Source organism: Salmo salar, chromosome 02 (genome assembly GCF_965601325.2).
Source record: "Salmo salar chromosome 02, fSalSal1, whole genome shotgun sequence".
Lineage (NCBI taxonomy): Eukaryota > Metazoa > Chordata > Actinopteri > Salmoniformes > Salmonidae > Salmo > Salmo salar.
The window spans coordinates 78,476,855-78,502,885 of record NC_138292.1 but is presented as its reverse complement, the minus strand read 5'-3'; the positions used below and the strand labels follow the sequence as shown (position 1 = coordinate 78,502,885).

General features: G+C 41.3%; 1 protein-coding gene across 1 annotated transcript; it reads right to left on the bottom strand.

Moving 5' to 3' along the window:
* Nucleotides 1-184: 184 nt before the first annotated feature.
* Nucleotides 185-22,498, bottom strand: LOC106564163 (myosin heavy chain, fast skeletal muscle). The gene is made up of 41 exons (XM_082967331.1): nucleotides 22,468-22,498; nucleotides 22,002-22,046; nucleotides 21,643-21,870; nucleotides 21,159-21,305; nucleotides 20,791-20,947; nucleotides 19,792-19,819; nucleotides 19,435-19,543; nucleotides 19,184-19,276; nucleotides 18,948-19,008; nucleotides 18,710-18,808; nucleotides 18,270-18,373; nucleotides 17,761-17,899; nucleotides 13,624-13,742; nucleotides 13,307-13,456; nucleotides 13,042-13,212; nucleotides 12,510-12,813; nucleotides 12,081-12,145; nucleotides 11,903-11,990; nucleotides 11,669-11,786; nucleotides 10,478-10,601; nucleotides 9,895-10,031; nucleotides 9,180-9,435; nucleotides 8,697-8,939; nucleotides 8,193-8,369; nucleotides 7,953-8,098; nucleotides 7,683-7,773; nucleotides 6,951-7,340; nucleotides 6,703-6,829; nucleotides 6,397-6,515; nucleotides 5,785-5,981; nucleotides 5,456-5,639; nucleotides 5,180-5,345; nucleotides 4,717-4,841; nucleotides 4,247-4,555; nucleotides 3,822-4,025; nucleotides 3,555-3,680; nucleotides 3,264-3,434; nucleotides 1,509-1,613; nucleotides 1,317-1,412; nucleotides 738-869; nucleotides 185-316 (listed from the first exon to the last, which is right to left on the bottom strand). Exons 3-41 carry the CDS (start codon nucleotides 21,856-21,858, stop codon nucleotides 296-298), a joined length of 5,814 nt encoding a protein of 1,937 aa, XP_082823457.1. The 5' UTR covers nucleotides 21,859-21,870; nucleotides 22,002-22,046; nucleotides 22,468-22,498; the 3' UTR covers nucleotides 185-295.
* Nucleotides 22,499-26,031: the final 3,533 nt, after the last annotated feature.

Genomic DNA, 26,031 nt, shown 5'->3' with positions numbered 1-26,031 from the left:
AGAGCTCAGTCTGGGAATTTGATAGTGGTTACATTTCTCCATCCTCTTCCCTCAGATGTTTACCAAAAAAAGTTACCGCTTTGTTGTTTTTGGAATCCCAAATTGCTCCATTAATTAAAGTACAATATTTTATTGTTTGAAAAATCTGTTTGCTGAGTAATAAGTCCGCAGTCACAAAGGAAGGTTATGTAGGCCTACATGTTTTTAATCAATGCTCAACATTTCACCATGAAAATCATATTTTATGAAACACAGGAAAATGGTAAGACTTTAATCTTCAATACTTTGGTCTTGTTTATTCAGCAGCTTCTTTTCCCTGTAAGAAGAAAGATAGAATATAATGGATCAGTAACAATAATGAACATGATAAATATATGGATAGAATATAATGGATCAGTAATAATAATGAACATGATAAATATATGGATAGACTTGGTTAGAATATAATGGATCAGTAATAATAATGAACATGATAATTATATGGATAGACTTGGACAGAAAATAATATATCAAGCATTTAATGCTCAGTGCTCAGCTTGGGTTTTCAATTTTGAAGTACCAACAGAATTAACCTTTCTTTTTTAGCAATTCCTGAAATGTGCTGCTTGGTGATCTTAAATACAGCTGAACAAGTGTAAAAGGTCAGTATTGACCTCTGAGAAGACTGAATCATAGGTGGTGTTGATGTGGTCATATCTGAACATGAGTCGGGTGCAGGTTTAGCAGCAGTTCTGTACCTTTCCAGAGTCACGGGTCTTGGCTCTGAGCTTGTTGACCTGAGTCTCAGCGATGTCAGCACGCTCCTCAGCCTCCTCCAGCTCATGCTGAACCTTCCTGAACTTAGACATGTGCTGGTTTGCTGCTTCCTCCTGGGTGAGGAAAAGAGGGTAGAGCATCAGCATTTCAAGTTTGAAGCTTCAGGTAGCAAATTAATATTCTGTCAATTATTTTAATAAAAAAAGAGAGATTTAGGATAGTAATCTATACAGAGAGATAGATGATACAACAGAAGAAGTGAGTGGCAGAACGGGGGATCAAACCGCCTCCAGCACGATCACTAGACCAGCAAATTCATATTCAACCCCCTCTCCTTTAAGTTGGTAACACATAGGAATAGGAGGCACTCAGAAATGTGTATAATTTCATCAGCAATTACTTGCACTATCAATTGTCCCTGTTGACTGATGTGCTGTAGCAACACTTACTTCAAACTAAATTGTATGGACATTAAGTTTTGTAATGTTTACTGGGGATTTTATTTTTAAAACAATGTTGAATTTATGCATTCAGAGTATTTAACTCAGTATGTGACTCACCGCTTCCTCAGAATGCCTCTTGTAGGCCTTCACTTTCATCTGCAGCTTATCTACCAGGTCCTGAAGTCTGCTAACATTCTTCTTATCCTCCTCAGTCTGTGGGAGAAGATCAAAGAATCAATGTCACAATAGTTTTATACACAAACCTATCTGTGTTAGTGTCAAGTGTGTGAAGAATGCACTTTCTCTTACCTGGTAAGTGAGCTCCTTGACTCTGCGCTCATACTTGCGGACTCCCTTTACCGCGTCTACACCTCTTCTCTGCTCGGCCTCCACCTCAGTCTCAAGCTCACGCACCTTTGTGGAACAAATACATTTAGGCATTTGTTTGAGGTGGTGAAACAAATCTTTGTAAAACAGAGGTAGAGTCTTCTACCCAGTCAAGGAGGCACAATTGTTGTCTTTCACTATGTACTTTTCCAAGTGGTTCCCAAAGTGGGATTAACATTTAAATTTGTTCATGAATATTGCTAGCAACAACAGATGAAACTACCAAGGATCTGTGGAACAAGATTAGAAGGTCCAATACAATACAATGTAATATTATTAATCCACTATTTATGTTCTTAACCCTTAGATGTACAACATGGGTGTGGGAGGCTCACAGGGATATCGGTAGGCACACTATTCCAACAATTGTAAAAAAAATGTAAACTCAATTCTTCTTGTAGTTATATATAGGACTCTTTTTTTATTTGACCAATTTTGTCGTGCATTTTGCAGTGCATGTTGCAGTACCAGTATGGCCAATAGAGGCCGCCACTCGCCTGTTTTAATGTTATGAGTTTGCGTCTGTTATGGGGGATTGCGAAGTTTGCCACAGCAAGACAGAAGCACCGACATAAATACATTTTTATGTCTTTATTTTTAAGGTAAGCGAGTGGAAAAGCACCATATTCTAGAGAGTAATGTTTGTTAAGATGTTATGTTTTCATGAACTTATGAAAATCCTGTAGCCTACAAGCTAATTTAGCCGTTAGCCTTCTAGCTGGTAGCCCCGCATAGCAACTCTAGCTTTCCTAGTAACGGCCTTTTTGCAGCAGAGTAAATGAGACATGTAGCTGATAGCAATCTAGAGGAGAGAGAGAAATTAAATATTACTTTGAGATGAATTGGATGAATGTGTGTTCATGTATCATGAATTTGTATCATTGAATCTATTAATTAACTTGCAGTTGTCATGATCGTCATACAGAGCGGACCAAGGTGCAGCTTGAGTTGAGTTCCACATCTTTATTCAAAGTGAAACTACCAAAAAACAAATAACCAACAACGAAACCGTCCCACAAAGCAGGTGGGAGAAAGGGCTTCCTAAATATGATCCCCAATTAGAGGCAATGATTACCAGCTGCCTCTAATTGGGAACAATACAAGTCACCAACATAGAAATAGAATGACTAGAACACCCCCCTACTCCCGCTCTGACCTAAACACCATAGAGAACCAAGGGCTCTCTATGGTCAGGGCGTGACAGCAGTTTAGAAGAATTCTACAAGCCTAAATGAAACAACTAGATAAATACATTTTTATATCTTGGTTCCAATTGTTCTCAACTCCATAACATAAGTGTAACATATTCCCAATGTTTTTGTTTTGAACATAATTGTAATTTATGCTTTAAAACTGGAAAATATTCCCTCTGATGCCAAGAGAGGGGACTTTCAAATGTTCTTTCCCAGGGGCCAAGACTTGATTAGTCTGACCATGCACTGCTGAAGTCATAGTAAAACTGTGTGGATGCCAATTATATTGCACTCTAATGTAAGATTTGTGTTCTGATATTATGAAGGGGTCCCTGATGCAAAGACATTTGGGAACTCCTGATTTAGGTGGGTTAATGAGAGAAAAAGTAATTACAAAATGCTCCTGTGTATTTTACATGATCAAATACATTTCCAGCAAACTGTCTTTTAATCCAACCCCAAATCCACCCTGCTGATAACTCACCCTGGATTCCAGTTTCTGGAGTTGTTTCTTGCCTCCCTTCATGGCCAGATTCTCAGCCTCATCCAGGCGGTGCTGCAGGTCCTTGACTGTGATCTCCAGGTTCTTCTTCATCCTCTCCAGGTGAGAGCTGGTGTCCTGCTCCTTCTTCAGCTCCTCAGCCATCATTGCCGCCTGGAAAAGTAGTTTGTTTAATTCATCATAACGTTCCTCTGAGATCTTTGTTGTTCGTAACCAGCCCAGCTACCATTGGCCTTTAGGGACAAATCAAGATGATGTAATTCAAGGACTCACGTCAGTGATTGCCTTCTTGGCCTTCTCTTCTGCATTCCTGGCCTCCTGGACGATGTCATCCACCTCTCCCTGCACCTGCACCAGGTCAGTCTCCAGCTTCTTCTTGGTGTTCAGAAGGCTGGTGTTCTGAAGTAGGAAACAAGACGATTTGTTTAGCTCTAAAGAGAATTTACAAGGCTGAAATGATTAAACTCTCAATGCAAGCATTGTTGAATTCAAGGTGTGTTTTAACAGAATGCTTGGTTGGAAATGGCTTTTGACCCATACCTGGGAGTGCAGCAGTCCAACACGCTCGCTGGCGTCTACCAGCTCAGTCTCAGCCACTTTGCGGCCTCTCTCTGTCTGCTCCAGAGCAACTCTCAGCTCCTCAATTTCAGCCACCATCAGACCGTTTCTGCGCTCCACCATGGCTGCCTGCTCCTTCATGTCCTCTGCGACACGGACGGCATCATCAAGGTGCAATTGGGCATCCTGTGGTTAACAAGGACATACGTTCATTAGGACTTGTGGAAATAGGGGTGATAGGATGTGTGATATAAATGTTCATTTGGAAGAATTTACCCAGTATCCCTAACTTTCTACAGTGCATTGTCCACTCTATTCAATTCCTCTGTTCTATTCTTTTCTACAGATTCACAAACAAATCCCTCTCCATGTTCAGGTTTTTGAGCCTGATGTCCCAGTCCCTTTACCTTGAGCTGTCCCTGGACGTTCCTCAGCTGTTTCTGGGCCTCAGCGGCCTGCCTGTTGGAGTGGCTCAGCTGGATCTCCATCTCGTTCAGATCTCCCTCCATCTTCTTCTTCACCCTCAGGGCATCATTCCTGCTCCTGACCTCAGAGTCCAGGGTGCTCTGCATGGAGTCAACCACCCTCTGGCTGTTCCTCTTGATCTGCTCCATCTCCTCGTCCTTCTCAGCAATCTTCCTGTCCACCTCACCCTTGATCTGGTTCAGCTCCAGCTGCACACGCAGAATCTTGGATTCCTCGTGCTCCAGTGTTCCCTGGACAAACAGAAGCAGTCAGGCCAATTGTGTTCAATACATTTGGATGAAGGAATTAAATATATATGACTACAATAAACTCCAATACAGGGATCATTGTACTGTAGCTGGCATTGGCTAGTGTAACATTGCTTTCCCCATCAAACAGCTGTAGTTTGTACCTCAGCCTCCTCCAGAGCGGTCTGGATCTCAGACTTCTCTGTCTCCACAGTCTTCTTGGCCTTCTCCAGCTCATGGATGCTCTTGCCAGTCTCTCCGATCTGCTCAGTCAGGTCAGAGATCTCCTCTGCACACACACACACACACACACACAAACACACACACACACAAGAAGTTTAGACTTGGGAGATTTTCAGTGGATATGCCAGTGCATTGAATTTGACATTGAATCATATTAATAGTTCACTAACTAACATTACCTCATAGCATCTTGCAAATATAATTTACTACCACTTATATGGAATATTCAAAGGAGTACTGTCTACAAGTAAAACAATAAATAAAAATGATGCAGAACATGACATTTCTGAAATGGTGTAATAGTAGTTTTGATGATTAGAGTTCCCTCCATTTTCAAAACACTAGTCGAACATGAGCCAAATAGAACTGCTGTCAAATGCTCACGTTGCAGGTTCTTGTTCTCTCTCTTCAGAGTCTCCAGATGATCCAGAGCCTCCTCGTAGGAGTTCTTCATCTTGAAGAGTTCAGTGCTCATAGAGCGAGCCTCCTTCTGAGCTCCTTCCAGCTCAGCCTGGCCCTCCTCATACTTCTGCTTCCACTCTGCCAGAACCTAGGGAAATCCATGGAATTTTCATTAGAAGTCGAAGATGAAGAGTTTTTAAATTAGAAATATGCAACAATTATACAATTGATAAAAAATATAGGTTTATTAATTTTCACCTTGTCAAAGTTCCTCTGCTTCTTGTCGAGGTTGGCGGCCAATGCGTTGGCTCTCTCAACATCAATCATGAGGTCCTCCACCTCTCCCTGCAGCCTCTGCTTGGTCTTCTCCAGGGAGGCGCACTTGGAGTTGGTCGCCTCAATGGTCTCCTCGGCATCCTGCAGACGCTGGGCCAGCTTCTTCCTGTTGGACAACAGACGGTGGTTTTATGGTGTAATTTTTTTACATTTTGACAAACAATACATATTGATGTAACATTTTCTCAAAGCCCCCTACCACCCTCACCATCCACACCATATCTGAGTTTTTTCTGTTGCGTGCGACTCACTTGGCCTCCTCCAGCTCCTCTGTGCGCTGGACAGCATCAGTTTCATACTTAGTCCTCCACTGAGCCACCTCACTGTTGGCCTTGGACATGCCGCGTTGCAGCTCTGCCTTGGCCTCCTGCTCCTCCTCAAACTGCTCCCTCAGGAGGTCACAGTCATGGCGGGCAGACTGGACACCGTGGGCCAGTGCATTTTTAGCCTGTGAGAAAGAAAGACAAAATGCAAAGAGAGATGAGAGAGATAATAAAACAAATTATGGTCGAAGTCTCTGAGGGTGGTGAGACAGTAGGAGTCTCTGAGGGTGGAGAGACAGTAGGAGTCTCTGAGGGAAGTGAGACAGGACTCTGAGGGTGGTGAGACAGTAGAAGTCTCTGAGGGTGGTGAGACAGTAGAAGTCTCTGAGGGTGGTGAGACAGTAGGAGTCTCTGAGGGTGGTGAGACAGTAGGAGTCTCTGAGGGTGGAGGGACAGTAGCAGTCTCTGAGGGTGGAGAGACAGTAGCAGTCTCTGAGGGTGGAGAGACAGTAGAAATCTCTAAGGGTGGCGTAGTCACCGTGTTTATAAAGATATAGCTCTAAACTCTGTGGACGGTGGAGTCCATTTTGAGTCCCTTACCTTGACCTCCTCCTCAATTGCCCTCTTCAGCTCCTCCACCTGCTGGGTGAAGGCCTGTTTGCCTCTGGTCAGCTGAGACACCAGGGCTTCCTTCTCCTCCAGCTGGCGACCAAACTCACCTGCAGGGACAGAGGGACATCTTGTTAATAAGGTCTCTGTTCTCTAAGATTGAAAATGTATGTTGAGGAATCGTAGGGCAATTTTAGGTGGTGAATAGTACAGTAGAAACTATGTGGATATAGCCCTTAATACATGTTGTGTTCTACTGAAGGAAAGCATTGGCTTGTTGTTCATTGTTGATGGTACCATTTTCTGTCAGGAGTCTGGCCCTCTGTCCGCTGATGTCGTTGACCTGGCGAACATTCTCATCATTCTTAGTCTTGAGCTCACTCAGCTGGTCCTCAAGAGTACGGCACATCTTCTCCAGATTGCCCTGTTAGTGGAACATGTTCCATCATTACTTTATATATGTGACTCCTGTCAACTTCAGTTCACTTGAATGGTAATGTAGTTGACCCTCCTCAACACTGCTTTACCAAAACATCACTACTCACCTTAGCCTTGGCGACGGCCTCCATGTTGCTAGAGAGGTCATCAATCTCCATCTTGTACTCGCTCTTCTCCTTCTCTAGCTTCTGCTTGACGCGCTGCAGGTTGTCGATCTGCTCCCCGAGCTCAGCCACACTGTCGGCCTGCTTCTTGCGCAGAGCGGCGGCTGTGGCCTCATGCTGCAGGGTGGACTCTTCAAGATCACGACGCAGCTTCTGGAACTCAGCCTCACGCTTCTTGTTCATCTCAATCTGAGCAGCAGTGGCGCCTCCGGCCTCCTCCAGCCTCTCGCTGATCTCCTCAAGTTCCCTGGAGAGATCAGCCCTCTGCTTCTCAACCTTAGCCCTGGCAGCACGCTCAGCCTCAATTTCCTCCTCCAGCTCCTCAATACGGGCCTAGACCAGGGGGCAGGAGCAGGGGGGATGAACACTACAATACAGTTGAAACAATTGAACCTCACAAAATTATAATAGTTTGTATATTTAGCATAAATGTGTTTAATACAAAGCCAGTTACACTTATATATTCAGTAGACAGTGTCCCATGCAGGAACCAAATCACAATGGTAAGAAGCACCATCTTTACAATGTTTAAAATCTCCAGGAAGACGCACCATCTTCCAACCTACTCAGCCTTCAGAAGCCACCGGGAAGCATGTGTGCTACCAGAATAATGTTTTTCAGGAAATGATTCAAGTCTGTGCTTTTCTGTACTGGAGCTTATATCCTGTACTGTACCTGGAGTTCCTTGATCTTCTTCTGCAGCTGAGCTCCCAGAGACTGCTCATCCTCAACCTTGCTGAGGAGCTGGGTGGTCTCAAACTCCTTCCTAAGAAACACAAACACATCGATTGCTTAGTTAGTTTTTGTTTGATAGTGTAAAGGGAGAGAATCATACCATTCACTTTGCTTTTAAGAATACCATTCAAGTGTTAATTCATAATTACAAGAATTAGTCAAGAACAACCATTATAGCAGGTAATACTGTAGTCATTTGTTTGTGTTTACTTCTTGATTTTCTCATCAGCTTGCTGCTTGTCATTCTCCAGGTCCATTATGGACTCCTGGGCCAGTTTCAGATCTCCCTCCAGCTTTCTCTTGGATCTCTCAAGGTCCATGCGGAGCTTCTTCTCTTGCTCCAGAGAACCCTCAAGCTAGAAGATAAAAACACATATTGTTAAAATCGAAACAACTGAAGATAATATCATTTTACATACTATCATGGCCAAAATGTCCAAATCCACTCACGTCGTCCACTTGCTGTTCCAGCTTGGTCTTGGCCTTGGTCAGAGTGTTGACTTTGTCCTCCTCTGCCTGCAGGTCATCCAGTGTCTGCTGGTGGGCCTCTTGTAGGGCTTTCTTCTCCTTGGTCAGCTTGGCAACACTCTCATCCATAGACGCCATCTCCTCTGTCAGGTTTTTAACCTGTAAATGGCCACAACATAATTACACTTCACCATAAATGGGAGATTTAGATTGTTATATATTGTTATACATTGCATTCATTTCATTTCGCTAACAAATCTCATCAACACTAGATGGCAGTGTTCACAATGTCAGTGTAGTGAATGGAAGTCATAAATGAGAGGGATCAGAACATTCAATGAATGTTGGGAGTACCCCACAACTGAAATTCCACTATTGTGTCTTAATTTTTCCTGCACCCACAATACAACTTGAATTCCATATCTGTTAAGCTATGTTTTGATTGGATTATTTTTTGGTTAGACTGTCTATGGTAAGACACAAGACCTTGTTTTCAGTGGCGTGCTTCTCCTTCTCCACTTTGGCCAGGGTGAGCTCCAGGTCATCAATGTCCTTCTTCAGCTCAGAGCACTCATCCTCCAGCTTCCTCTTCTTGGCAGTCAACTCAGCATTGATCTCCTCCTCATCCTCCAGCCTCTCGGTCGTCTCTTTGAGTTTGGCCTCCTGCTGGATCTTGCTCTTGATGAGCCCCTCGCACCTTTCCTCAGCATCGTTCAGACTCTCTCCTTCCTGGTTTCAGAACAGGAGTAAACAAATCAGAGGCCTCACTTTGTGTATCAAAATATACATTTTACTCAAAGAGGTCAGAGCAAATCAATAGAAATTCATGAAATATATACAATATATAACATGGGCAATAAAAATGTGTGAGTTAACAACATACTTTACAGTGTGTTCATATTTGTGTGTATGTGTGTGTGTATTCATGTGTATGTAAATGTGCCCATACGAGGGTAGGTGCTGACTCACAGATGCGACTTGGAGTGCCAGGTCGTTCTTCTCCTGCGTCAGGGACACCAACTTCTCCTCCATTTGCTTCTTTGTAGACAGAGCCTTGGCCAGGTCTGTCTTCATTTTCTCATAGTTCTCCTTCATGTTTGCCAGCTCCTTCTCAGTCTCAGCGCTCTGCAGCAGGGGCTTGATCTTGAAGTACAACTTCATCCATGGCCAGGTTTTCACATTCATGAATGAGCGGATGTTGTACTGGATGGAGTAAATTGATTCTCTGGTCGACAGAAACGATGGAGAGGCATGGTGAGTCATTAGATGATGGAATTAGATGAACAACAAAACAGAACCACCTGTCACTGTTTGTTTACAGATGTGCAAGGTGGCTAGGGAAATGTAACCCCTCCTAAATTCACAGATAGTGGACTAGATGCAAGGACTGACAGGTTATGCTAAGCTCATGATGTATTTTATATTCTTCAAGAATTAGAAGGTAAATACTACACATTTAAATGACAGTTGAACAGCCAAATCCCAAACTGCAGCTATAATGCTAGAATCCTTAGTTGCTACATCCATTTCTGGACTAAATGAATTAACCCAAAAGCTTTAGTAGACCATTATAAGATGTACTTTCTCATTCTGAACAGCTCCCAGCATTTACAGTACGTAAACATAATGCATTAGATACAGCTGGTTGACAGAAAGCTTTGCCAAGATGTCTACTATTTCTCACCTCCTCTCCATCATCTTGGTGAACTCTCTCCTCATGAGGAATCCACGGCTGAGAGCCTGGAGCATGCCGACTAGAGAGGCCAGCTTCTCATCTCTCATCTCCTCCAGGACACCCAGCAGACCGGCTTTGAAGAACACCTGAGACACAGGTTAACATCTTCAATGGAACAACAGATGCTGACAGATAGAAATGTTGGAATCAAAAGAGGGGAACAACACCACTAGATTGATTTAAACAACATTAACTTTGATATGGTTACAAACAAACCATGTGATAGGTTGTTTCTATGTTGTTAGTTATAAATTAATAGTTATAGATTAATAATGTTCACAGATACAGATAACAGCATTCATACCACTCTAACACAATGTACATGAAAAATAGTTTAGTTTCTCTTCTATACTTGTGATGCATGAATTTGAAGAAAAACACTACAATGTTTTCCACCTTTTCCATTAGTTAAATGAAGAAGAAAGAACAAAAGGATGGATAGATCACCTGGAGAGATTTTATATGGTACTGGTTTAAATTATCATTGAAGTTGTGTTTTGTTGTCAGCTTTTGCTGTGGGTATTTGACTGACCTTGGTGTGTCCAAACTTGTAATCCTCGTGATTCACATCAATGGATCCAAGCAGCTTCTCAGAAGCCTTCTTGTTGTCCATGAACTGGCCCTCAGGGATGACGCTGGCATTCAGTACTTTGTACCTGAATGAGAGGACAGTTTTAAAATATGCCAAGTTGTAATTGGTTGGTTGGTTATACAGTGCGGTTCAAAATGATTGGCACCCTTGATAAAGATGAGCAAAATAGACTGTGTAAAATGAATAATACAAATGCTGAGATATATGATAAGGTCAAAATGTTTTTGGGAATCGAAACAAATATGTATATGAGGAAAATAACCCCATACCTACTGTAAAATATGTTTATGAGGAAAATAACCCCCATTCCTACTGAAAAATATGTATATGAGGAAAATAACCCCCATACCTACTGTAAAATATGTATATGAGGAAAATAACTCCATACCTACTGTAAAATATGGTGGAGGATCTTTGATGTTATTGGGCTACTTTACATCAAATGATCCGGGGGCCTTCGCTAAGGTCAACGGCATCATGAACTTTCCCAGTACCATGACATTTTTGCCAAAACTCGGTTGCCTCAGCCAGGAGGCTGAAACGTGGCCACAGGTGTGTATTACAGCAAGACAATAACCCCAAGCACACATCAAAATCCACAAAGAAATGATTAGTCGACCACAAAATCAACATTTTACTATGGCCATCTCAGTCTCCAGACTTGAACCCCATTGAAAACCTGTGGTTTGAACGATGGATATCAAGGATCTGGAAGAATTCTGTATGGAGGAATGGTCAAAGATCCCTCCCAATGTGATCTCCAATCTCATACAACATTCTAGAGAAAGACTCAGTGCCATGATCCTCTTATTGAAAAAAGGGGTGTCAATAATTATGAGCCCTATCTTGAAATAAAATATGAATTATTAAACAAAATATTTTTCTCTGAGTATAAAATAATATAGTTGTCACAAATGCTTGATCATACAATATAGCTCAGTATCAGTGTTATTTATTTGATACAGTCTTTTCTGCTCATCTTTATCAACAGTGCCAATAATTTCTGTGTGTGTGTGTGTGTGTGTGTGTGTGTGTGTGTGTGTGTGTGTGTGTGTGTGTGTGTGTGTGTGTGTGTGTGTGTGTGTGTGTGTGTGTGTGTGTGTGTGTGTGTGTGTGCATGCACGTATGTACCTTTGCTTGAAGTCAGCATAGATGATTCTGCTGGGGAAGCCCTTTCTGCAGATCCTGATACCCTCCAGTACACCATTACACCTGAGCTGGTGGATAACCAGGAAGTTCTCCATCAGACCTGGTAAAACAAAACAAGTCTCTTTTAATACTCATAAACAGGTTAAAGATTGGAATGGTTGAGGTTACTGATACTGTACTGATAAGATTCCATATTTAACTCAATATTTCTTGTACCTGGAGTCTTTGACTCGTTGGGGATCAGGCAGCGCACAAAGTGAGGATGAGTGCTCCTCAAGTTGGTCATCAGCTTATGTAAGTTCTCCTGTAAGAGGGTTACAAACCATTTTCTCAGAAATAATTTATAATAATTGCACCTTTTAAAGGACTGAATATACACATTTCAATAGCTCACCCTGAACTGGGAGGACACAGTCTGCATGGAACCACCCTTCTTCTTGCCTCCTTTCTTGGCTTTATCTGTTAAAATGGGGAAAAGTAAAAGATATCTAGAAAAGTACATTTCCTAGAGTGGGTGGAATAAATATAATAATAATAATAATAAGAGTATGTAAGAAATATAGAGTGGTCTTGTCTTCAGCAAGCACACTAATTATAAACCGGAGAATCTCTGGTTAACTTCACACTTATCTAGAGGCAAATGCTGCCAATGAGATCATGTTAAAAAAGACCTACTGCATGATTAAATTAACCAAGTCTATGAGTAAATCAACCTAGTAATAAACGTTGAGAAATTGTGATACATTCTAAGACTTTAAAGAACATTTGGGTCTGAGTTGTAACTAGTGCCTAATTAAATATTGTGACGTGATGCTGGTCTTACCCTCAGGTGGGGGAGGGGGATACAGGGCAGCCAAAATTTTGACTCCGGACTTCCCATACAGTTGACAAACTGAGTCGTTCAAGGGGTCCTTGTTCTTCTCCAGCCAGCCAGTGATGTTGTAGTCCACAGTACCGGCGTAATGCACCAGGGAGAAGTGGGCCTCTGCCTTGCCTTTGGCAGGCTTGGGCTTCTCAAACGCCTTTGTTTTACCAAGATGCTGGGCGTACAGCTTGTCCTTGAAGGTAGTGTCTGAAGACTTGGGGAACATGCACTCCTCTTCAAGGATGGAGAAGATGCCCAATGGCTTTACGAAAATAGATGTATATCAAATTAGTGATATTTCCATTTAGGATCACAATCATTCCTTTAGTAAACATTCTATTTGAGGATTACATTCATTTTGGGGTACATAATAGGAAACATATTGAGTTCTCAACATTCAGATACGTTGTACCACTGTGATAATATCTCAAAGAGGACTCACTATGATCTTCGCTTTTGCGGTCCATTACAATCTTCACAGACAGCTTACCTTCTCAATAAGCTCAATGCAGGCAGCCAAATCCATGCCGAAGTCAATGAAGGCCCAGACGATTCCCTCCTTCTTGTACTCCTCTTGCTCCAGGACAAACATGGTGTGGTTGAAAAACTGTTGCAGTTTCTCATTGGTGAAGTTGATGCACAGCTGCTCCATGCTGTTGTACTGTTGATGGAGTTTTAAAAGGGATCATTTCATCATACAAGGCTGTAATCAATCTGAATCACAACTAATTGTCTTGTTCTGGTGTCATACTCACATCAAAGATCTCAAACCCGGCAATGTCAAGCACACCGATATAGAACTGCCTTGGATTCTTGGTGTCCAACATCTCATTGATACGGATGACCATCCACAAGAACATCCTCTCATAGATGGACTTGGCCAGAGCACTGACTGAGTTATTAACCTGCCATGATAATACCTCAAATTAATACATTAGCTATTGACCGTGTCTGGTGATAAGGTGATAAGACCTTGGGATAAACAACATCACTATTTAAAAAAAGCAATGCACTCGTCCCCAAATAATTCCGGTGCTCAGAAAATGGTAGATGCTGTGTTTTGCAGTCTTACCTGAGCCACAGTCTGTCCCTTGGTCACATACTCGTTGCCGACCTTCACTCTGGGGTAGCACAGAGCTTTCAACATCTCAGCTGAGTTCAGGCCCAGCAGGTAGGCGATTTTATCAGCCACTGGAGAGAGAACCAACAACAACAGATTCAATGACACTTGATCGCTTGTTTCTGATGTCACACTGACAAAATAGTTTGGATAACTTTAAGGTGAGGTTTTGATTTTCTCCCATATTCATCATTTCAAATCATTTCTGGAGGTGGGAATTTGGTTTCCAAAAACTCTCCTACAAGACTTCTGTAATGGAAATTCTCCACTAAAGACGAACACTCAATGTAAATGAATCCTTTTTTATTAACCTGTTGGGGATAGGGGGCAGTATTTGCACGGCCGGATAAAAAACGTACCCGATTTAATCTGGTTACTACTCCTGCCCAGTAACTAGAATATGCATATAATTATTGGCTTTGGATAGAAAACACCCTAACGTTTCTAAAACTGTTTGAATGGTGTCTGTGAGTATAACAGAACTCATATGGCAGGCAAAAACCTGAGAAGATTCCTTACAGGAAGTGGCCTGTCTGACCATTCCTTGAGCTTCTTGACTCTGTTTATTGAAGACTGAGGATCTTTGCTGTAACGTGACACTTCCTACGGCTCCCATAGGCTCTCAGAAGGCGGGAAAAAGCTGAATGATGTAATTCCAGCCCCAGGCTGAAACACATTAGCGCTTTTGGCAAGTGCTCTATCAGAGAACAATGGGCTGAGGCGCGTGCATGAGTCGACCCCATGTTTTTATTTTCGTTCGTCTCTGAACCTAAACACTAATTCCCGGTCGGAATATTATCGCTTTTTTACGAGAAAAATTGCATAAAAATTGATTTTAAACAGCGGTTGACATGCTTCGGAGTACGGTAATGGAATATTTAGAATTCTTTTGTCACGAAATGCGTTGTGCGCATAACCCTTATTTACCCTTTCGGATAGTGTCTTGAACGCACGAACAAAACGCCGCTGTTTGGATATAACTATGGATTATTTGGGACCAAACCAACATTTGTTATTGAAGTAGAAGTCCTGGGAGTGCATTCTGACGAAGAACACCAAAGGTAATAACATTTTTCTTATAGTAAATCTGACTTTGGTGAGTGCTAAACTTGCTGGGTGTCTAAATAGCTAGCCCTGTGATGCCGGGCTATCTACTCAGAATATTGCAAAATGTGCTTTCACCGAAAAGCTATTTTAAAATCGGACATATCGAGTGCATAGAGGAGTTCTGTATCTATAATTCTTAAAATAATTGTTATGCTTTTTGTGAACGTTTATCGTGAGTAATTTAGTAAATTGTTAGTGAATTCGCCAGAAGTTTGTGGGGGGTATGCTAGTTCTGAACGTCACATGCTAATGTAAAAAGCTGTTTTTGATATAAATATGAACTTAATTGAACAAAACATGCATGTATTGTATAACATAATGTCCTAGGGTTGTCATCTGATGAAGATCATCAAAGGTTAGTGCTACATTTAGATGTGGTTTGGGTTTATGTGACATTATATGCTAGCTTGAAAAATGGGTGTCTGATTATTTCTGGCTGGGTACTCTGCTGACATAATCTAATGTTTTGCTTTCGTTGTAAAGCCTTTTTGAAATCGGACAGTGTGGCAAGCGTCCCACCTAGCCCATAGAGGTTAAAGTGGCCTAGTAGCAGTAATTCATGTGTTATGGGTTAGATGGAATGATCTCTGTGCAACTGTATTTGTGGCCGGTGGCAAAGTACAAAGGGGGCATGTCTCTGAGACAGAATGTTTCCACAAGAGTGAGATAGGAGTCATATCGTAGAGCTAACTATATAGATTATAAACTATTGCCGTATAAAACTGTCTTATAGCTTCACTGTTTTATATCATTATATAAATTGCTTAATCTCAAATAGCTGTTTGTGTATGAGTCTGGGTAATTAACAAAGGACTGAGGCAGGCTGCAAGAACGTGGACTTCCTAATCTGAAGGCTTCTCCTGACTGATATCAAGACTGGGAGACACCACCTGAATAGCCACAGAGATTCATTGTACATCCTAGACTCAGAAGGGGAGAGGGCTTGTTTGGGAAAACTATAATTATACTTGGGAAAATAATCATTATACTTGTTGACTGCATATTTGCATGAAAAATAGAGGCGAAGTGAGGATGACATGATGTGGGAACACCTCTCCTGTTGCCTGATGAGGAAACCTAGGTGAAAGCATGAGTCAGCGTTTTTAGATCCTTCATTTTTTTATGGACCCCAGCAGAACAGTATCCTAAAGGTATAGAGTCAGTCAGGCTAGGGGAGAGTGGGAATCATCATGTTATCAGGTATAGAGTTAGCCTAGAGTCAGGCTAGGCTATTACTAACACTGGTCATATTCACTTTTTTCTTTTTCTTTTCAAGTCTCTTAGGAACCAGAAGGTTGAAGAGAAAGTCCAAAGCTCCAGTTCTCCCCTGCCGCTTATGATGTTTCTATTAATAAACTTATGTAATGAAACATGTGTGTACCTGTGTGAAAGGAAGGTCTTAAAACCTCTTGACGGTCGCCTAGGATCGGGGGCGCTACAGCGATTTCTGAAAAAAATTCGTGCCCATTTTAAACGGCCTCCTACTCAAACTCAGAAGCTAGGATATGCATATAATTAATACTTGTGGATAGAAAACACCCTAAAGTTTCTAAAACTGTTTGAATGGTGTCTGTGAGTATAACAGAACTCATATGGCAGTCAAAACCCCGAGACCGATTGTAACAGGATGTGGAATTCTGAATTGCGGACTCAACTTCATCACTTTGGCTATTAATCACACCGTGAGCAATGGTTCATTGAGCACTTCCTATTGCTTCCACTAGATGTCCCCAGTCTTTACAAAGTGGTTTGAGTCTCCTACTGTGAAAACTGACTGAATGAGACCCTGTGGAAAGTGGTCACATGAGGAGGGCCATTACCATTATGACGCCGGCGCCCCTGGCTACCCTTGAATATTATTGGAGCTCTGGTTGAAAAAGGCCCTAAAGATATATGTTATACAACGTTTGACATGTTTGAACGAACCTAAATTAAAAAAAATGCATTTTATTGAAAGAGGAGTCCCGCATTCGACGGAGGTTTTGGAGCAGCCTTCAGAAAGCGCTAACAAGAACAAGCTATTGGGACGTCAAGGATTAACTTTTTTGAACGAAAATACATTTGTTGTGGACCTGGGATTCCTGGAAGTGCTTTCTGAGGAAGATAATCAAAGGTAAGGGATTATTGACAATGGTATACAAGAGTAGATTTGATATGCGATTGTTCCAAGATGGCGCTGACCTGTAACGGTAGCCTATTTTCCTGAGTATCGCATCCCCTTTTATCGCAAAGTGTGATTACCCAGTAAAGTTATTTTTAAATCTGGCATTACAGGTGCTTTCAAGAGATATTCATCTATAAATCTTAGAATGACAATATTACATTTTAAAAATGTTTTCGAATAGTAATTTAGTAAATTGTAGCGCTGTTTCACCGGATGCATTTGAGGGAAAATAGTTAGTCAACGTCACGCGCCGATGTAAAATGCTGTATTTTTTATATAAATATGAACTTTATCGAACAAAAGAATGCATGTATTGTGTAACATGATGTCCTAGGAGTGTCATCTGATGAAGATTGTCAAAGGTTAGTGCTGCATTTAGCTGTTTTTTGGTTATTTGTGATGCATGTGGTTGGTCGGAAAATGACTATCTGGCTACTTTTACGATATACTCCTCTAACATAATCTAATGTTTTGCTTTTGCTGTAAAGCCTTTTTGAAATCGGACAACATGGTTCGATTCAGGAGAGGTGTATCTATAAAACGATATAACATAGTCCTATATTTGAAAAAAATAAATATTACATTTTGTTATGCTAATGGCGATAGGATTTTTCGCTGGATGTCCGTCCCGCATACGGGACGGAGCCCGACCAGGGGTTAATAAAGATGGATTCATTTACATTGAGTGTGCATCCTTAGGGGAGAATTTCCATTACACTTTCATGTGGCACTGTCTGTCTTAGGTGTTCTATTTCTATGTTTGGGACTGGGAATGGGACTAATGCTCTACATATTGTATATCTGTGAGTGGGACTCACCCTCTGTGCCGTCTGGCTCGGCCTGCTCCTCACGCTGCTTCTGCTTGAATTTCAAGTTGCCATGGTGCACTACAGCTCCTGTCAGCTTGTATATTCCAAGCTTCTCCTCATTAGTGAAGCCCAGGATTGTAATGGCTTCCTGGCAATAAAGAAGAAGTACAAAAATGACGTTACGCTACAGTTCTGTGCTCACTCCAGAACGAATGGGATGGATAGATTTGACTCTTGGCCAACACATTAGCAGATGGCAACACAAAATGAGTTTTATACAGTTCCACAGGGCACTTAGTGGCACTCTCTTGTGGATGTCTTACATGTATGTGCCTCACGGCGAAGTGTGAAGGAATGAAAAGTTCCTTTATGTTCATGCTTAACAAACACAAGGCATTTAGAATCAAACAAAAATACATGAAAATTCCTAGCAAGTTGGAATTTCACAGACCTTCAGTGGGTATGGTGGTCCTACCCATTCTATATCTATAGTTTGGTTAACCCTTTGTTTGACTCACATCTGTGGCATCCAGCTCTTCATTGTCGTTGATGCTGGCCACAGCAATCTGACCCTGGCTGCACATGGGGAAGTCGTAGGGGTTGGTGGTGAGGAGTGCCAATTCTGTGGACAACGGAGAACAGCTTGTCAGTTAAATCTCTTATAATTCTGCTGTCCTACCTTTACAGTATCTCTCCCTCCTTTACTCAGTAGATGGACTCAAGGATACATGTAGTATATAATAAATAGCATCAAAAGAGGAGACTGAGACTTGTGGACTAGTGCATTACAGTGCATTACTTTACAGATATTTCCCAAATACCTTCTAAATGTCTAGATGCCTTGTTACCTTGGATGTACTCATTGTAATAGTATTATTAGTGTGTACTATGAATATTTTTAACAAGTTCCACAGATGGGGGTGGGAATAATTTCCCCTGGACCTCTACTTTGTCGTACCAACTAGCTCAGGTTTGTGGCCTGTCATCATCTGGAAGAAGATGTGGTAGCCTCTCTCATCGGGAAGCTGGAAGGACACTCTGGACTTCTCCAGCAGGTCTGAGGGTGAAAGAGAGAGCGCGAGTGACACAAAGAGAGAGAGAAAACATAAGATGAAATCAAATTTGATGTTAAGATCTCCAAACAATAATCTGTGTGAATTTAGGAAATCATTGAGAAACAATCAATACCAACTCACAGGTCTCAATGTCAGCTTTAGCCAGTTTACCAGCTTGGAAGTGAATCCTGATGAATTTACCCTATAGTAGAGCATGGGGGTTAGTAATAGGTCAACAAATAAATCTAACATTTTATTTTGATAGACCCCTTTAAATGTTACAGTTTGTTGGACATCTATTGATATAACAATAGGGAACTACTGAAATACATTTTTCCAATATAAGGTAACTTCCACAGTATGCCCTTCATACTTACAAAGCGAGACGAGTTGTCGTTCCTCACTGTCTTGGCATTACCGTAAGACTCTAGCAGAGGGTTAGCTGCAATGATCTGATCCTCAAGAGACCCCTGATTGAGATAAACACAAGTTTCTCAGAAATGGGAAAAGTGGTAAAGTTTGTTTTTCTCTATGACTTGAACACTTTTCTTGAAACATGATTCACAAAAAGTTTGCTCAGAAAACCAAACTGAAATGTGATTAAAAGGCAAACATAAGAACAACCTACCTGCATTTTGTTGGGGTCTGCTTCCTTCTTGCCACCAGACACTGCAATGGTGGCAAAGTACTGGATGACACGCTTGGTGTTGACAGTCTTTCCTGCACCGGATTCTCCACTGGTTTAAATGACAGAGAAAGAGGGGTTTTAGGTACATGTTTGAGTGTCAGCTTGGCTTTCACCAAGAAATAGCATAGAAAAATACCTGTTTTCTAACATAAGTAAATATTCCCTTTCATCGACTCATTATTACACATAGCCTAATGTCATAATCCATTCATAATGTCATGTATTTCATCACACCAAGTGACCCAACGTATTACAATAGAAATACTTTCTCAAGTGACATTTTAGTAAACAACTTACGTAATCAGGACGGACTGGTTCTCCTTATCTGGAACCAAAAAACATATTGCTTATCATACTCAAGCAACATTATGGGTACATTATTGCATTTGAATAGTCATGAATTTAATTTTGGAACATTTTCCATTCATGGATACTGAAATCAGACATTCCCAGCAAACTGTTCTAACCTAGACGAGAAAACTCTAAAGCATATTTGAATTTGATTTGATTTGATTTTACACCCAACCATCCATCCATCCAGCCATCCATCCATCCATCCATCCATTAGCACTTATGGACTGTGAGATCTATATGCAGTTATGGACATCCATAGAGCTCCATTTTTATGGATTGTCTATCCGTGTGAGAGACGACGACTCGTTCTCGACCTTTAAGTCTGTTGAAATTCTCCTGTCTTAGCTGGGTTCCTGTATGAACTTAAGTATTCTCCCTCTCTATCTCTGAGGACCAGAGCCCTAGGACCATGCCACAGGACAACCTGGCTTGATGACTCCTGGCTGTCCCCAGTCCACCTGGTCGTGCTGCTGCTCCAGTTTCAACTGTTCTGCCTGCGGCTATGGAACACTGATCTGTTCACCTGACGTGCTACCTGCTGTTTTTTGACTCTCCCTATCTCTCTCTCTCTACCGCACCTGCTGTCTCGACCTCTGAATGCTCGGCTATGAAAAGCCAACTGACATTTACTCCTGAGGTGCTGACCTATTGCGCACTCCACAGCCACTGTGATAATTATTTGACCCTGCATGTCATCTATGAACGTTTGAACATTTTGTATGGCCTTAATGGCCATATACTCCTATAATCTCAAGCCAGAAGAGGACTGGCCACCCCTCAGAGCATGGTTCCTCTCTAGGTTTTTTCTTAGGGTCTGCATTGCTTGGCGTCTAGGGTTTCAGGCTGGGTTTCTGTATAAGCACTTTGTGACATCTGCTTATGTAAAAAGGGCTTTATAAATAAATTTGATTGATTGATCCATCCATCCATGACAGCTCGTACCAATCATCATGAACTGAAAGGCGTTGTCAGAGACGGAGAAGATATGTGGTGGAGCCTCCACCCTCTTCTTCCCTCTGTAGGCGTTGACAACCTCTTCGTCGTACACTGGGAGCCACTTGTAGGGGTTCACCGTGGCACAGAAGAGCCCAGAGTAGGTCTGGATGAAAGCATAATTAAAATAAAGGATTAACAAAATCAAATGTACTTTTACTTGGATTTATGTGAGGATGTGGGTGTACTTTGGTATACTGATGTGCGGTCTACTGTATTGATATGTTTTGGTTTCTACCATTTAATTATGTCTAGTACTGTATGTGTGTATTTATTATGTTCATGTATGTGTGTATGTATATGTGCAGGCCTCTTACATAGATCATCCATGCTGCATAACGCTCTTTGAGGTTATACAACACAGAGGCTTCATTCAGGTAGGTCATCATGGCCATGTCCTCAATCTTGTCGTACTTAGGGGGGTTCATCTCATAGATGTCTGCATCTTTGAACTCTTTTCCTTCCTGAAACAGTCAGAAACCTAGTTTACACGCAGATCAAAGTAGACATGACTGAATTCTTTTTGCTCATTAAATATAAGTTTAATAATTTAAAAAAATGCATATCCACATTAATCCAACTACTTTGTTATCACCCACTGACACATACCTGGAGATTCTTGACTAGTCAACATGAGAAATTCCATATAATTTTTAAATAGCAGCAATAAAATGTATGTCTTTGAAGATTATATTCTGCTTACAAAAAACATTGGAAGTTTGTTTTTGCATTTAGTTGACTTTTCAAGAATTAGAGTGATTGCACAAACTTGAACTTGAATACTTTTCAGATCAGGCTTACCTCCTTACTGCCGTCAGGGTTGGTAACTGTCACAGTACACTTCCCGTCGGCCCTGGCAGTGACTAAACCCTTAAGGTACAGCTCCACCTTGTCTGTCACATAGCAGGCGTTCTTTGAATCAAAGGGCATGGCTTGTGCCTCCATCCTCTCCTTCTCAGACTTACGAAGGTATATGGCAGCCTTGCCGTAGACTTGCATCTCCGCGTCCGTACTCATGGTGACGGATAACTAGGAAAGAGATGAAACAAGAAACATGATTGAATCTGTGGTGCTTCCTCCCCATTCAACAGAGTTAGGTGAGTGGTATCTCTCTCAGAATATTCTCATCACTTTTTATGTGAAGACTGAAACCGTCTCACCTTCTTTTCCCCTCCTACAGATGAATGTGTACTTCTTGGAGGACCCTGTGACACATTAGGGTGTTGTGAAAACACACAAGTCTAAAGCCTTATCATTTATTCCCTAAAAGGCTAGAAAACATTTAACTCAATCATTACATGTCAAATTCAACTACAGGTGCAACTGGTAACTTTCCTTTACTATACATCCACACATTCTGTTTGGAATTCAAATAAATACCCCTGAAAACCCAGTTACATTCCAGAACACCCTTTCAAGTGCAGGAGCACCACTTTTTACTGTAAATGAAAGTTACAGATTTGAAGTAAAACACATAATAAAAACAACATTATTTTTAATGCCACTTGATTTAATATTGTAAAATCTTACAGAACTAAATTCAAATAGTGCAGTTAGCTACTGCCTCAGATGCTGAGTGCAAGGACGAGACACATTTAAAAATCTAAGGAGGTGGAGCGGTCTTACCACAGAAGAAGAAGGTATCTGACTTAAGGATGTTGGGGCCTCAGCCTCCTTATATCTGGTTGGAAGTGCTAACCAAGCAAAAGTTAATTATGGACCACTCTGGGAAAGGAAATGAATTGGATGAGAGACCTGTTTATTTCTGTGTATCACTAGCACCTCCCACTTCCAGGAGCACCACACTCCCATTACATGACTTTTTAATGTTTGTCTCCGAATTGAATTTCAGTGAATTAACATAAATGACAGATTTCATTACCAATATCAAAAGTTTGTTTAATCTAATTGATTCCAATGTTCCTACCACTGACCCTCAAATACTGTAGTGGAATCCATGTTGCCCCAACACCTTGAAATAGTTTTCATTAAATCTAATCTGACCTTATTTAGTTCCATTTTAGTGGCATTAATCCTCATCAACAACTTTATATATATGTTCACCTACTTTTATATTGTTTAGCTTGTAAACACATCTGAACTGTCTCCTCACCTCAAGCTTGTGACAGAGTTGGCCGTTACCTCGTGCCTTGCTTAGTTTGATTTATCACCCTGGTGGAACCATATTAAATTAAGATTTAAAAGCTAGAATGGAAACATTTAGGCTTTTAATTACAGCTCATAAAACTGTTAAATATAATGTTTAGGTAAACTATATATAAACATACATACAAGTATGTGAACACCCCTTCAAATGAATGGATTCGGCTATTTCAGCCACACCGAATGCTGACAGGTGTATAAATTCGAGCACACAGCCATGCAATCTCCATAGACAAACATTGGCAGTAGAATGGCCTTACTGAAGAGCTCAGTGACTTTCAACGTGGCACTGTCATCTGATGCCACCTTTCCAACAAGTCAGCTCATCAAATTTCTGCCGAGAGCTGAAGCACGTACAAATCGTCTGTCCTCGGTTGCAACACTCACTATCGAGTTCCAAACTGCCTTTGTCAGCACAATAACTGTTTGTCGGAAGCTTAATGAAATGGGTTTCCATGGCCGAGCAGCCGCACACAAGCCTAAGATCACAATGCCCAATGCCAAGAGCCAGCTAGACTGGGGTAAAGCTCGCTGCCGTTGAACTCTGAAGCAGTGGAAATACGTTCTCTGGAGTGATGAGTCACGCTTCACCATCCGGCAGTCTGATGGACAAATCTGGGTTTGGAGGAAAGCTACCTGCCCGAATGTGTAGTGCCAACTGTAAAGTTTAGTGGAGTAGGAAAAATGGTCTGGGGCTCTTTGTCATGGTTCAGGCCCGGCCCCTAAGTTCCAGTGAAGAGAAATCTTAGCGATACAGCATACAATGATATTCTAGACAACTCTGTGCTCTCAACATTGTGGCAACAGTTTGGGGAAGGCCCTTTCCTGTTTCAGCATGACAATGCCCCCGTGCACAAAGCGAGGCATATACAGAAATGGTTTGTTGAGATCGGTGTGGAAGAACTTGACTGGTCTGCACAGAGCCCTGACCTCAACTCCATCGAACACCTTTGGGATGAATTACAACGCCGACTGCGAGCCAGACCTAATCGCCCAACATCAGTGCCCGACCTCACTAATGCTCTTGTGGCTGAATGAAAGCAAGTCTCCACAGTAATGTTCCAACATGTAGTGGAAAGCCTTCCCAGAAGAGTGGAGGCTTTTATAGTAGCAAAGGGGGGACCAAATCCATATTAATACCTATGATTTTGGAATGAGATGTTCGACGAGCAGGTGTCCATATACTTTTGGTCATGTAGTTTATCAACAGTATGATAGTCGTTCCACTAAATGAGTCTCTTTAGCATCCATTTGACATTTTAAGAAGAAATTGTGCACCAATATTGCATTTTAAAAGCCTGTTATAGTAAATCAAATGCTCTGTTCTCAAATATAAATAAAGACTTGCTAAAATGGCAAAATTCATGCATTTAGGAATGTCCCTCTGTGAACACTCTGTGACTTCTAGGAATATTTTAACCCCCTTAACCCCAGTGATTTTATCATTGCTAGTTGTTTTGTTGCTTTGACAAATACATGTTGGAAGATTATTATTTATTTCGTGTGATTAGTGATTCATTTTAAGGTGAACGTGATCTGAACTTCTGTTTTAATATGATGAATCCTTCTCCTTTCTAAATATTTTTTTCAATGCAAACATTGAATAGTCAAATGTTGGTGTAAAAGCAGGTGAGCTGGTTCTACTCTTTTTGGCCACTTTGTGGTGGAAAACTGAGCGGGTCAAGAATAACACGACAACCCTGTTACCCTTAGACATACAGGCTAGAAATGTTTTAACAATTACATTTGTTTTGTAAAGCTTTCATTCAATTGCCCTTCCCTGTTGCACACAGGAAGCCTGTCACAAGGGGATTCATGGCTGATTTCAGATAAAAACCTCAACCCTGTTACGATCCATCCTGTTACCTTATTTGGCACTTAATGTAGAGGCACTTACTATAGTATTATTTTTGTTGAACTTCTTTCGATGGGAAACGTGTTTTATTAAGTTGAACATGTTCTCTTTACAACGGAACGTTAAAATTAGGTGAAATTAAATGCTTTTATTCGCCAAGTTTCACTACCCAAAAGGGACTCATTATGTGGAACAACCCATGTTCTATTGAAGATGCTGGATGCGCTTTTATTAGTCTCACATTTCAGTTGGCTAAAACGGTCCAGTAGGATTCTTATGACTTACATAACACCAGTACAGTATTTCAATAATCTTATCCACTCATATTGCTGACAGCGATATAACTGCCTCAAACTTTTATTACACTCTGAAGTGAACTGCTTAGCAGCTGAGCTGGCTTCAATGATGACCTTTATTTATGACCTTTTCTGTTGGCCATGAATTTTCTGAGAGACCACTGAGCATCACTCGGGGCAACATACACATACCCTGCAAAGGGATAAATGTAAGAAAATAAATATGGCTAATGATTTCCTTTGGTCTGAAATGGCACACAGAACACTGTTAGAACTTATTGAAACTTTAGACGTGTGGTATGAAACATTTTGTGTTATAATTTGGTCCCGTGTGGCTCAGTTGGTAGAGCATGGCACTTGCAATGCTAGGGCTGTGGGTTCAATTCCTCTAGGGGGACCAATACAAACAAATATGAAAATATATGTACTCACTACTGTAAATCCCTCTGGATTAGAGCATCTGCCAAATGACTTAAATGAAATGGGAAAATATGATTTGAATAAAGAATATTACCTGAAATCAGCTGAATGAGCCATGTTGGGATGATGAGTTAAGGGACCTGTGGTCTGTAATGTGAGGAGCCCTTATTTACACAGTGTAAAGATAGGACAAGAAGAGGCCATCTTAGAAAGTATGTGTTTTATAAAATATACTGCCTATTCTAACACATATCAGAGAGGGCAGTTATTACACCTTGAGTAGATACAGATATGAAATACTCTACAGTTATGGAACCTAATAAGTTAGGAACAACAAAACAACACAAGAAAGTCCAATTGGAAGTCTGGGAAGAGCGGTGTGGGGGGGGGGGGGGATGAACTCTGATAACACACAGGTACTTAATGAGTGGTAGAAGGGGTTTGCTAATTTGTTCT

Excerpts from the sequence above, each read along its gene's own strand:
- LOC106564163 (XM_082967331.1), bottom strand. The coding sequence starts at position 21,858 with ATGAGTACGGACGCGGAGATGCAAGTCTACGGCAAGGCTGCCATATAC. Across the intron at positions 8,370-8,696 it reads AGCACGCCACTGAAAACAAG|GTTAAAAACCTGACAGAGGA; the intron begins GTCTTGTGTCTT and ends GGCCATTTACAG. Across the intron at positions 7,774-7,952 it reads GCTGATGAGAAAATCAAGAA|GAAGGAGTTTGAGACCACCC; the intron begins GTAAACACAAAC and ends TGTGTTTCTTAG.